The following is a 13,799-nucleotide window of genomic DNA, read 5'->3' on the forward strand; positions in this document are numbered from 1 at the left end:
GGGTCCGTCCAGGGGCTTCTATTTCAGCACCGTGTTGTCCCTGGCTCGCTCCCTGGCGGCCCACCGGCCCACAGCACCCATACACAAGGTGAGGAAGAGAAGAGCCGACCCCACACACACATACACACACGGTCACACACACACACAACTAGCTTATTTTGCTTGCTTGAGCCGAAAATAGCAGATCTACAAGCTCCTAAACTTAACCTCTATGGAAGTGTCGCCACTCCGACAATAAGAAGTCAATTTCGGAGTGGCGACATGTCGGAATGGAGAGCGACACCCAGTGAGCTTGAACATCGGCGATTTTCGGTCTGAGTGGGATTAGACTGCACACTACAGTCATAACTGTCAACATTGTGAAACACATCATCAGCCTACACTTTATCTACGTTTAGTGGTTATATATGAATAATACACATGTTTTTGTTTAGTTTTTTGCTATGTGTATAATAATGTATGGCTTGGTAATGGCAAAGTTATTTAATTTCTATTTTTGGTAATATCATATGGCTTACATATATATCACAATATGGCTCAACATTGAAATACCAGCCTATGTGCACTTATATTTTAATACATTTTTTATTTAGTTTAGTTTGGTAAATGTGTATACTGTATGGTTTGGTAATGGCAAAAGTTGGTGGTTTTTATTTCAATTACATTTTTTGGTAATATGGCTCATTATTGTGAAACACCATCCCATACACATATCTATGTTTAGTGCTTTTATATATCAATACATATTTTGTTTAGTTTAGTTTGGTAAATGTGCATACTGTATGGCTTGGTAATGGCAAATGCTGGTGGTTTTTATTTAAATTCTACTTTTGGTAATCACAATATGGCTCATTATTGTGAAACACCAGCCTATACACATATCTACGTTTAGTGCTTTTATATTCAGACATTTTTTGTTTTGGTCAATATGTATACTCTGTAGTTAGTTATTTTTTCATTTTTATTTAATTTTTGGTAAAATATACTGAATACAAGTAGGCTAGGTATATCTACAACGTTTTGTAGTTTTATATTATAAATGTTTTTGTTTTGGGGTTGTATACTATATTATACTTTATGGTTTGGTAATGGCAAAGTGGGTGCTTTTATTTAATTTTAATTTATTTTCTTTTGGTAAAATCTGATATACAAGTAATATCACAATATGGCTTAACACAGTGGACAAACCTTTTCATATCAAGGTACATTATTTATTCAGTATTTGAGCCACGGACCACCACCAGCCTCTCCGACTCATAACTTCTGATTATTTTGTGAAGATTTTTGTCCACAATTCCATGCTGTATTATTGATGTGGTGAATGCACGCTCTGTTCCTTTTGGTTGTGGCACAGTCAGGTTCTCAAACCTTATAATTTCAAGGACGCCCCATAACTCTGAAAGTGTACAAAATAATTGTCCATTTGGTTCCTTTTGTACACTTCCGTAAGAGGCTAAATTAGAACCCCCATCAAGGAACCATGAGGGTCCCTGGAGCTCACTTTGAGACCCACCCACTGGTGTAACAGAGTGTTTCCAGTGGCCCAACATAGCACAATCAATATATCAGCACCCTGACTCTGTTTGAGCAGAATGGAACAGAGCCTTCATTTAGTATTAATAGTATCATAAATCATTGGTAAGACCCGAGAAGGAATTAAGGAAGAGGCCTAGCTTCTTTCCAACATGGATGCTGTGCATAGAGCCTATACTCTGCATTATGACACAGGGGGCTGTATTTTGATTGTCTTAAGTACCAGCTCTTATGCTTTAACTTAAAGGCCTGTCCATACTGTCTCCGACCACCGAACCTTTCGTCGGATAGTTCCGACTTTCCGACGTGCAGCTTTCCGAAGTCTAATTCGGGGTGATGCTTTTCAGAAGATGCAAGTGACGTCATTTTGTAGTTGAACCGGACCTTTCCAACAAAAAGTTTGGTGGTCGGGGACAGTATGGACAGGCCTTTAAATTGAGGCAAGCCATTCTCCCATGTTATCTTCCCATCTTTTCTTTTGTCTCCCTCGTCTCCTGCCACCTGTACGGTGCCTTGAACGATGGTAAGAGCTGGTAGTTAAGACGATCAAAATAGAGCCCTGCGTCTTAATGGTGGCTTCAGCTCCTGTGCGGAATACTTTATTCAGTGATATTAATGAGCCATTCACATTGAACTTAGTAAACTACTAGTTTCAACTTTACATTCGACAACAGGACTCAAACAGTATTTCTACGTGTTTTTTGCACTTTGCACTGCTGCAGAGAGTGACGATTTATGGAGGGGTGTGTGTGTGTGTGTGTGTGTGTGTGTGTGTGTGTGCGTGTGCGTACACAGTGTGTGTGTGTGTGTGTGTGTGTGTGTGTGCGTACACAGTGTGTGTGTGCGTGCGTGTGCGTACACAGTATGTGGTATGCAGTATTTTGTGAACACATGTGTCACGTGAGTCATACATCAAACTTGTAGCAGCAGCAGCCAGAGAGCAGGGACGTGCTGGCCATTGGGAAAAGCGGGACAACTCCCGAACGTCCGGTTCATTCCTGGCTGGTCCAGGCCGGCCATTAGTAAAACAATAAAAATACAATTTCGGCCTTCGTTCCATTTTGGGGGCTTGGCGGCCAACAAGTAAATCGTCACTGTCGGGCAGAAACCTTGTATCTCCGCAAAGCCCTGCTTCATCGTACAAGGCTGTCACACAAAAGTAGTGAAAACAGCAGATCTACATGCACACAACGCCCGTTGTGTGCTTGTAGATCGGCTGTTTTCACTAGTTTAAATCATTTTTAAAATGGTTTTGGACATACAAGGTTTCCACCCGACAATGACGAAATATAACTCATGTAATTGGTCCACTGGCTTGTCACTTGTCATGATCTTAAATGACAAATCTTTGAGTAGCAGCAGCACTATAGAGAGAGAGATCTCTCTCTATAGCGCGCAATGAGGGCCTCTACAACTCTTTTTTCCCGGGCTGAATCAGGGGCCCAGCACGTCCCTGCCAGAGAGACAGATGATGATTAACATGATGAAAGCAGAAATACAACAAGAGGCAGTTGAAGAAGAAGAAGAGGAAGTTTCACACAGAACAGTTGCACCACTGGGCTGAACTTCCCAATCATTGCTGGCTCTGACAGACCGTGAACCGCTTGCACCAACAGTGCATTGTTTGTTGAAGTCATTATGCAGTGGTTTTCACATTAATGGGGAGAAAATGAGGAAAATCGGTCTTGAGCTGTGCTTTAAAGCTATCCACAGAGGCTGCTTGTCTTAGATGTAGTGGGAGTTTATTCCAAGCTGTCTAGTTTAGACGGATCGTATTGTGTTTAAAGATGGTTGCGTACCCTCTCAAATGAGCACTTGCCCGGTCGGGCAACCTGAAAGCAAGCTCCACATGCCTGCCCGAACGTTTTTATTTACCTGCCGGGGGAAGGTGGGCAACCCTTAGTGTCAATGCCTCATGCCTGCATAATGTATATGTGTTGTTTTTGTTTTGTTTAAATATATGTTTTAGGGCTTCTTTTATGCCCTTTATTGATAGAGTACAGAGACTACAGACTGACAGGAAATGAGGGGAGTGGGAGATATGGGGAGTGAGAGTGACACGCAGCAAAGGTCGCTGGGATCGGGTCTCCAATCCGCGACTGTCAGGCTTAATGTCAGGCATTAGTAGTAGCCTGGGTGTCCTTACGGCTACGGTAACGTTCCGGGCAGCCCTATTTGTGTTTTTGACCAAGATTTATCCTTCATATGCTGCCAAGTGGGGAAAACAAAATCGTTTCCAGTTTCCACACTATACGTGTCAGACAACAAAACGATACCGTGATACAATGCGAGAGCGTTCTTCTAGCCCAGTGGTTCTCAACCTGTGGTTATTTTGAGGGGTCCCCAGATGATTAACTGAATGTGAAACATTGTTTTCTCTCTCAATAGTAAACAAACCAACATAAAGTTTAAGCCTATAGTGCCTATATGCAAATGCCTTCATAGCAGCGATTTAACATTGGTCTATGCATATCATGCTGCTCTTTTTTTTATTTATTTTTATTTAACCTTTATTTAACCAGATAAAAAGACATGATCTCTTTTTCGAGTGTGACCTGGCCAAGAGGCAGAAAAAAAAAATGACACAATCCTTGCTTACATACAAGACATCACAACAAAAAATAGAACATCCATGATACACAAACAGATACCTAAGAACTCCAAAAATACAAAATGTACACTAAATACTAAATACAATTCACAGGTAGCAGTACACGCACAGTATGCCCAGTGAATGTACCCAAAGGAAGAGATCACAGAGCAAATTAATTACAGGTCTGAACAAGTGCAAGTGTTTGTAGATCTGTCTAGAGTGATTCTCTTAAAACTTCTCAAAGGAATAAACACAGCCAATTTGAGTCTGGACTGAAGGTCATTCCATGACCAGGGACCAAAAAAGGAGAGGCTTTTTTTGCCTCCCTCAGATGAAAATGCAGGTACTACACAGCGTAACCAGGCATTTGATCTGAGATTTAGCCCATTCTTGACCAGTACAAATTTGGAGGAAATGTAAAAAGGAAGCTCACCAAGTAAGGCTTTGTATACAAAATTCAACCAATGTTGTAACCTGCGAGATGTCAATGAAGACCAATCAACTGCAGCATACAACATGCAGTGATGCGTCCTGAAAGGCGAATTTGTTATGAATCTCAGAGCTGCATGAGAGCAGACTGCATGCGAGCAGACTGCATGCGAGGCACAGATGAGCACCTCCTGCATGCAGTCTGTCTTCCTGTCTGCTGTTGTAGGACACACTGAACTCTACAGCGTTCACTGTTTATTTTACCATATAGGCCTATATATCATATGAATTGTTTGGAATTGAGACAATGTCAATGTATGATGATGATTTGTTAAGTTAAAAATCTTTAATCGAAACCAAATATCCCCGGGTCAAAATTACCAGCAAACAGCATTAGAGGGTAAGAGAAAAAGGTGGAAAGAATTTTAACTTCTACCTTTTCTTTTCAAGTGAAATTTGAAAACGGTTCAGAATGACCCGACCAGAACTTAAGGGTTAATGCTGTAGACCAGGGATCTTCAACGTTTTCAGGCCAGGGACCCCTTAGCTGAGAGAGACATGATGCAGGGACCCCCTCTACATATAATTTTATAAATGTGTGATACAGATTTCCATTGATTTCATAGATGGATTTCAGAAACTTGTTTGACAGCACTGTTGTTAAACTTTGCCTTTCACTCTGTACTTGGTCTGCTCTTTTTTTTTTTACCTCTACACCAAACCTATTTGCCAAAAATAGCCGATCTACAAGCTCATGCGAGGCGCTGAGAGCTTGTAGATCTGCAATTTTTCTCCTCAGAATTGTGTTCAGTTTCAAGTTGTTAATTTAAAAGAATTATCATATAACACAAAGATTTGGGCCCCCCCCCCCCCTGTAGTAACTCTGAGGACCCCCTAGGGGTCCCGCCGTCCCGGACCCCCTGTTGAAGACCCCTGCTGTAGACCAAGGGTTCCCTAAACAGTTCAGAGAAAAAGAGAAACAGTGCTAGTCTCATTCAACAGGGAGGACCTGAGCTTACTGCAGCACAACAACATTTATCAGAATCAGAGAAAGTAGTCATTGATTTATTGGATCTTGAACGTCCCTGGCCCTGCGTCTCACTCTGACTATACTGTATATATATATATATATATATATATATATATATATATATATATATATTCATTGAAGTGTTTTGTCCTTAATGGGTCTGCTGGTTTAATCCCCCTGAGTATTCTAACTTATCCTCCTTATTGTCGGGCCAATGTCGGCCTAATTAATGGTGGAGGGATTTATTTTGTGCTTGCCCGTCTCCTTCCCTGAAACCACATTAGGTTGACAAAATCACTACTATCCTTAATCATCAAATCTCTGTTTTTTGGACAAAGACAGCTTTATTCAGTACTATAATAAACCCATTAGTTTATTAAATTAGAGAGGTACACAATGTTTTATACGGCATGGCTCTTCAAGTGGCTAGCTGTCTAGGACTGATAGTAAACAGTAAACTGACAGGAAATGGGTAGAGAGAGATGGGATTGGCACACAGCAAAGGTTGTCATGATCGGGACTCGAACCTGTGACACGCTGTCAGGCTTATCGGTTACAATATAGATATTGTAATTTCACCAGATCCTCAGGCCTGGCAAAGACCATCCTGCAAGGCACCGTACAAGGTGGCAGGAGACGAGGGAGACACAAGAAAAGATGAGAAGATGACATGGGAGAATGGACTCACTTGAAACTCAGTTAGGCAATGAGAGCTGCCGAGGACAGAGAGGGATGGAGAGAGCTGCTCAGCAGATCGTCTCTTGGTGCCCCAACACGACCCTCCAGGGTTACGGGATAGACAAGAGAATTGTCTATCTGACAGTGAGATAATCAGTTCCTGAAACGGTTCTAAATTTGATGGAACAGATTACCAGCACAGGGATTTAATAATAAAAAGCAAGAGTGTAGAAATAGGTATTGAGCTGTGCTTTAAAGCTATCCACAGAGAATGTCTTGGGTGTAGTGGGAGTTTATTCCAAGCTGTCGGTCCATAGAAGCAGAATGCTGCTTCACCTTATTTTTTATATGCCATTTTAGGCACAGCAAGCAGGTCTGCACTAGAAGACCTGAGGGGGGCGGTTTGGAACTTATCTAGGCAGGCAGTCATAGATTGAGGTACGAAGGTACCAGACCATTGAGAGCTTTATGGTTGAAATGAGTTCTAAGTTGCTTTGTTAACTGAAGCGGAAGGAGCTGGTGGAGGTGATGTTGGAACAGAGTCTCATTGTTCCCTCACAGGGAAGGCTGTTTCTTTTGTGTAGCACATTTCAACAGCAAGGCAAGTCAATGGGCTTTACACAGAACCTCAAACAAAGGAAACACAAATTATACAATGATGACATTTAGGACAGGGGTCTTCAACAGGGGGTCCGGGACCCCTGGGTGGTCCTCAGAGATACTGCAGGGTACTGGCAGTCTGGAAGATACTGCAGCTACACATCTTTGTGTGATTTACATTAACCACTTGAACACTTGCATTCCTATTATGGAAATAGCAGATCTACAAGCTCAGGATGTGCCTGCGACACGTTGAGAGTGAGCTTGTAGATGGGCTTTTTTTTTTTTTACAAAGGTTCAGTGAATAGGGAAGAAATAGCCAACCAATTGCCTAGCAAAAAGGTAAAGTTTACAAAGTATTGAGGGTTTAAGTGGTTAAATCTCTGAAAGTGAAAACGCACATTTAACATGAATCCAATATGCAGTGGGGGTCCCTGCTCTCAGCTAAGGGGTCCTTGGCCTGAAACACCTTGTAGACCTCTGCACTAATTTAGGATAAGAAAAATCAAAGGCAGTGACAAACAAAAAGGTCTTTAGTTGTGTGTGTGTGTGTGTGTGTTTTTTTAAATAAATGCTGCTTCCCCACATTGTTTACCACCACAGGTGCAGAAGTTGCAGACAGTGCATGTGTCCTGGTGACTTCAGGGGACTCTGTGTTCCTCTGTTCTAAACTGTTTTAAACTCATCCAGGTGCAGAAGCTGCAATGCATGTGTCCTGTGGACTTCAGAGGAGTGTTCCAGCTGGACGAGAGGAGGAGGGATGCTGTCATCGCCCTGGGCATCTTCCTGGTGGAGTCTGAGCTGCAGGTATACTTTATACATGTTCCTGGTGGAGTCTGAGCTGCAGGTATACATTATACATGTTCCTGGTGGAGTCTGAGCTTCAGGTATACATTATACATGTTCCTGGTGGAGTCTGAGCTGCAGGTATACATTATACATGTTCCTGGTGGAGTCTGAGCTGCAGGTATACATTATACATGTTCCTGGTGGAGTCTGAGCTTCAGGTATACATTATACATGTTCCTGGTGGAGTCTGAGCTGCAGGTATACATTATACATGTTCCTGGTGGAGTCTGAGCTGCAGGTATACATTATACATGTTCCTGGTGGAGTCTGAGCTTCAGGTATACTTTATACATGTTCCTGGTGGAGTCTGAGCTGCAGGTATACATTATACATGTTCCTGGTGGAGTCTGAGCTGCAGGTATACATTATACATGTTCCTGGTGGAGTCTGAGCTGCAGGTATACTGTGTGATCCAACGCAACATCATCATCATCAACAACGTGTAAACATGGGTGTTGTTAATCAATTTCTGTCGTGATTTATTTCATTTCACATTCATAAATACTATTACAAGTAAGACGCCCTAAGCAAGGCCAAGGAGCGACCGCCAGGTCGTGCTGAAACAGAGCTTCTAAATACAGCACATTTAACTCATTAAAAGCCAACCCCGCGATGTCGCGGGAAAAGTACTCGAGTACTTATAGAGCCAAACGCGCGATATTGCGTGAAAAGTAATCTATTACTGTAACGTTGAGTACATTACCGAGTAGAATGGCCGGATGTCCGGAGACGAAATTCGTCGCTGATTCATCATCATCACGTCTCCACGAGCACAAAATAGTCATCCCATAACATTGAGGTGGACGGGGGATCTCATCTTTAATGTCCATTATCTCAAAACTACACTTTAGAAGCGAAGATGGAGGCAGATGCTCGCTTATATAACACATGTATAAATACTCCGACGCAATCCAGCATGGCACCAGTAAACAACGATCGGTTCCGTCGCAGGATGCGATGACGTCAGACCGGAAGTAATCACCTCGTGGCCTTCTGGCCTTCAAAATAAGATAACGGGAGTGAATGGGGCCTGGGGGGGGCACTCTGGACATTTTAATCCGTTAAAGTGGTTGGCTTTTAATGAGTTAAGAATCAGGAGATGGACTATTAATCTGGCAATGCACGCACGCACGCACGCACGCACGCACGCACGCACACACACACACACACACACACACACACACACACACACACACACACACACACACAGAGAGAGACAATATTAGCTTTTTAAAGCCTCGATCTGTGATTTCTTCACCTGGTTGGCAGTACAGTATGTAGAACAGCAGGAACAATTATGACTAAAATCATCATTTTACACATAATAATAGTGTGTGGTAATCCAACATATCATCGTGTAAACATGGGTGTTAACTAACTACTGTATGTAATTATTCTCTTGTGTTGCAGCACATCGACAGCATTCTGCCCTACCTGCTGACGTTGCTTAAGGGGCTTACCAGAGTTCAGTGGATTGAAGAAAGCTCCGAGCACAAAGGAAGGGGTAAAGTTACCTAAGATCGCTGGTGGGAAAAAAAAGCACTCAAATGTGTTTTACTAGAGTTGCCACATAGCCTGGTGTATTCTGTGTGCTCCTGGGGGTCCTTCACATGAAAAGGTTTGAGAACCACTGACACAGTAGTCTCTCAAGAACAGACTAACTGAGCTCCAGTTAAAGGAGCTATAGTCAACTTTTTCATTGTAGGGCCGACACTTTGTTTACATCCTAGTCTATAGACTAGAATGTAAACAAAGTGTCAGCCTGACAATGGCCAAAATGATTATTTTATCATTATTTTACGCTTTGTGTGGTCATTTTTGAAAAGAAACACATATATGAAGCTTATTCTTTTATAAAATATTTTCGAAACATTTTTATTTTAGCTTCCGTTTTTCAAAAAAAAGTTGACTATAGCTCCTTTAAGTGAAAAGGACCTTTTCCTTGGTGGCTGGCCAGATTGCTGACATAGAAACATAGGTTTTAAAAAAAAAAACCTTAGAAGGACTCAAAAGACACTTATAGAATCGGGTCAAAATTCTGATTTTCAAGATTTTTCTAAAATAGCAGATCTACAAGCTTGCAGCGCGGCACTCTGTGCCGCGCTATGAGCTTGTATATCTGCAATTTTTCAATAGTTAAAGCATAAAATAATGATACACAATAATGTGTACCCGTTCTAAATGGGTTTTAAACTAAAATGCTGCTTGTCTGCTTGAGTTGCCACATAGCCTCGTATATTCTGCATGCTCCAAATATGAAACCTATCCAGTCCATTATGTTATAGTGTACGTTCAAGTGCATGTTTTTATGATGGCTGTTTATGTTTCTCTGGTGCAGAAACTCTCCCTGTAGCAGAGAACTATGTTTTTATGATGGATCTTCTTGGTGTTTGTGTCGTGCAGAAACTCTCCCTGTAGCAGAGAACTATGTTTTTATGATGGATCTTCTTGGTGTTTGTGTCGTGCAGAAACTCTCCCTGTAGCAGAGATCTTCAGCTTCTCTCTGGTAACACTGCTCTCAGATGTCGCCCAGCGAGATGAAAGCTTACGTGGACAGGTGTGTGTGTGCGCGTGTGTATAAGTGTGCGTGTGTGTGAGTGTTCATTTTGATTTTGTGTTATTTTATTTTAACAAAAACTAATCTCTTTTAAATCATCTTCCGTGTAGATCATTGAAGCCATCATGGACACCATGCAGGTGCTACAAGACATCTGCAAGGGTGCAGAGGAGCATGACGATAAAGGTACAAACACTGGACAACATTATATAACCTAAGTAACCACTTCAACCCTGGCATCCTTATTCTGAGGGGAAACATTAGCAGAAAGCCGAAAATAGCAGATCTGCAAGCTCACGTCGCCTCTTGCTGTAGTTTGGCTATTCCTGGTGGCTGTAGCTCAGGAGGTACTGTAGGGCAGGTTTGCCAATGATCCATGGTTCATCGGTTCAAATTAGGGATGTGCCGAAAGCAAAATTCTTGGCCGAAACCGAATACCGAATATTGGAAACATTTGGCCGAAAACCGAATACCGAATAGCCGAATAATACATGTATATAATGTATTTTGTATTAAAAAAAATTGCACCATTGCTGTACCTTTGTTGTAAAGCTACCTGATTATGTCAAAAGACATGATTATGGCAAAACCTACCTTAAATAATAATCACCATATGGTTCCATAAAACATTTATTTCTCACTTTTGAATGCACACATAACATATTTATTTTTGTGTAGAATTATTTATTTACTATTGTGTAGTAAATTTGTAATAAAAGACAAATTATGTCTCAAAATATTAACATTCATATAGTTGAATTATTGCATCATAAAGAAATATCAATGTAATTATTGTTATAAAAAATATATACATATATATATATATATAATATATATATATATATTGAATATCCTATACATTATTCTGTAGTATTCGGTAGTATTCGGTATTCAGTATTCGGTAATATTCGGTATTTGGTATTCGGTACTATTCGGTAATAATTATTCGGCTGTAAAATCAAACCGAACCGAAACCGAATATGCGTTTTTTGGCACTATTCGTCCGAAAATATTCGGCGCCGAATATTCGGTCACATCTCTAGTTCAAATCCCAGCTTCTCCTGTCAACATGTTGAAGTGTCCTTGCAGCAAGCCTCTGAACCCCTATTTGCTCCTGGTGAGCAGGTTGGTGCCTTGCATGGTTTCCTCTGCCATCGGTGTATGAAGGTGTGTGTGTGAATGGGTGAATGTAATGCATATAAAGCGCCTTGGCGCTATATAAATGCACCATTTACCATTTACCCGGAAAGAAATACCTGATCAAGTACAGAGCCAATTGTCAAGTTTACTAAAGTGTTGAGGGTTCTTGTGGTTACACACAATCATTTTATAATTTATTTTAACATCTGACTTTCATAATGACGAAATGTCTCCAAAAGGTTTTGACTCTGTGGAGCTGCTCTAAAGAGCCAAACTGCCCCTATAGATCCCACCCACCTCCGGTCAGAGCTAACTTGCTAGAAATTGACTAATTGATGGAAAAATATCAGATTACCGTAACAAAAGCACTTGTCCGGAATTCTCCTTTAGTTCATTAATGTGGTGACGTGTGTCTTCCTCTGCTCTCCCCGGTCCAGAGTACCTGTGCAGGTACACGGTGCCCTGCCTGCTGGGTGTGGCACGGGCGTTCGGCCGATACAGCAACACGGAGGAGCCCCTGCTGTCCAAGCTGTTCCCCAGGCCCCAGGCCCCTCTGCTAGGCACTGGGGCAGAGGACGGAGACTCGGCCCGCCGGAGGTCCTTCAACGACTTCCGCTCCATCATGCCCGCCTCGCTGCTCACAGCGTGCCAGGGAGACGCCACCGTCAAACGCAAGGGCTCCTCTGTCTCCTCCATATCACAACAGGTACGGTACATATGAAACACTCCTCTGTCTCCTCCATATCACAAAATGGTAAATGGTAAATGGTGCATTTATATAGCGCTTTTATCCAAAGCGCTTTACAGAGATTGTGCATTACATTCACCCATTCACACACACATTCATACACCGGTGGCGGAGGCAACCGTGCAAGGCACCAACCTACTCACCGGGAGCAATGTGGGGTTCAGGGTCTTGCTCAAGGACCCTTCGACATTAACTCAGGGGGAGCCCGGATTCGAACTGGGAACCCTTCGGGAACCCTTCGTGCTCTAATAACGGTTTCTCTACCCCTGAGCTATGCCGCCCCATCACAACAGGTACGGTACATATGAAACACTCCTCTGTCTCCTCCATATCACAACAGGTACGGTACATATGAAACACTCCTCTGTCTCCTCCCTATCACAACAGGTACGGTACAATATGAAACACTCCTCTGTCTCCTCCATATCACAACAGGTACGGTACAATATGAAACACTACTCTGTCTCCTCCATATCACAACAGGTACGGTACATATGAAACACTGTGACGCTTAACACCACACCCTACTTCAGTGGTGGTCCTTGAGGGGGGGTTCCAGGTGGTCCCCCAGCTAAATGATGGAGAGTCGGTTATCAAATGGACCCCTTATAGAAACCAAATGTCCATTTGGTTTCATTTTTACGCTCTCAAGAGTTATATTATTGTTAAACATCTGCATTCATTAATTTACAAGAAGTCTACACAATTAGAGATTGTAGATGTAGAGGAATTGATATATCTTGGTCAACGCTTGAATGTTACAGTATCTCTCCTAGAGGTACCAAGATCAATAAGGCATGGACAAAAGCAAACTGTAACAACATAGTCTATTCTAAGTTTTAGGCCTGAGAGGCTAAATGTCATCAAATGGTGGTCCGTGGCTCAAATGTGGAATAAATCATTGAATGGACCTTGATATGAAATGGGTTGAAAACCACTGGCATACTTGTTCACCTCAGTAAACGTATTATCTGTAGTGTGACGTGAGGAATAGTTGCTGCGAACTTCTAGTTCAGATATTTTTGAAAAGTCTTGACAATGTGTGCAAATCTTTGAATATGTATTTTTGAAGCAAACATTTTGTAACTCAAATTTTGCACCACTGACTTTTCCCCTTCTTCTGGTTCTTTCCAGGGCAGCCCAGAAAGAGTAGGTCTAACTCCCAGCTCTCCTGCTGACCATCCTGCCCACTACTTTGAAGGTAAGAGGACTCCAGAGTCCTACTAGGCCTTGTGTGTTTGCGTGCGCGCGCACGTGCGTGTGTGTGTGTGTGTGTGTGTGTGTGTGTGTGTGTGTGTGTGTGTGTGTGTGTGGCATCGATATACTAAGTATATCGGTAGCACTTTACAATAATGACCTGTTATAAAGCATTTATAAACATTTATAACACATTAATAAGCAACTTGTAGATGAGTAATAATGAATGAACAAGCGGTTAATACATGTTTATTTAAACATTTATAACTATATTTAATAATCATTTATAAATTGTTAGTAACTAGTGAACTATTCATGAATAAGCCATTTATAAACAATTATAAATATATTTTAAATCATTTGTAACCAAAGTTATTTAGTATTTATAAGCTATTTAGAGATAAATAACTAATCATTTACAAGCTATTCATATACATTGGTAAAT

At 41.7% G+C, this 13,799-nt stretch overlaps 1 protein-coding gene across 1 annotated transcript in view; it reads left to right on the plus strand.

Annotated features, from left to right (window-relative positions):
* The first annotated feature begins 7,556 nt into the window (after positions 1-7,556).
* Positions 7,557-13,799, plus strand: part of pi4kaa (phosphatidylinositol 4-kinase, catalytic, alpha a) — a 107,068-nt gene continuing 100,825 nt past the window's right edge. The window contains exons 1-6 of the mRNA XM_080743222.1: positions 7,557-7,670; positions 9,123-9,216; positions 10,181-10,269; positions 10,380-10,455; positions 11,847-12,115; positions 13,292-13,358. Coding sequence (XP_080599348.1) covers positions 7,572-7,670; positions 9,123-9,216; positions 10,181-10,269; positions 10,380-10,455; positions 11,847-12,115; positions 13,292-13,358 — 694 coding nt within the window. The 5' untranslated portion in view covers positions 7,557-7,571. The remainder of the gene's footprint in view (positions 7,671-9,122; positions 9,217-10,180; positions 10,270-10,379; positions 10,456-11,846; positions 12,116-13,291; positions 13,359-13,799) is intronic.

This window comes from Nannobrachium achirus (genome assembly GCF_963921795.1).
Source record: "Nannobrachium achirus genome assembly, chromosome: 15".
Taxonomy (NCBI): domain Eukaryota; kingdom Metazoa; phylum Chordata; class Actinopteri; order Myctophiformes; family Myctophidae; genus Nannobrachium; species Nannobrachium achirus.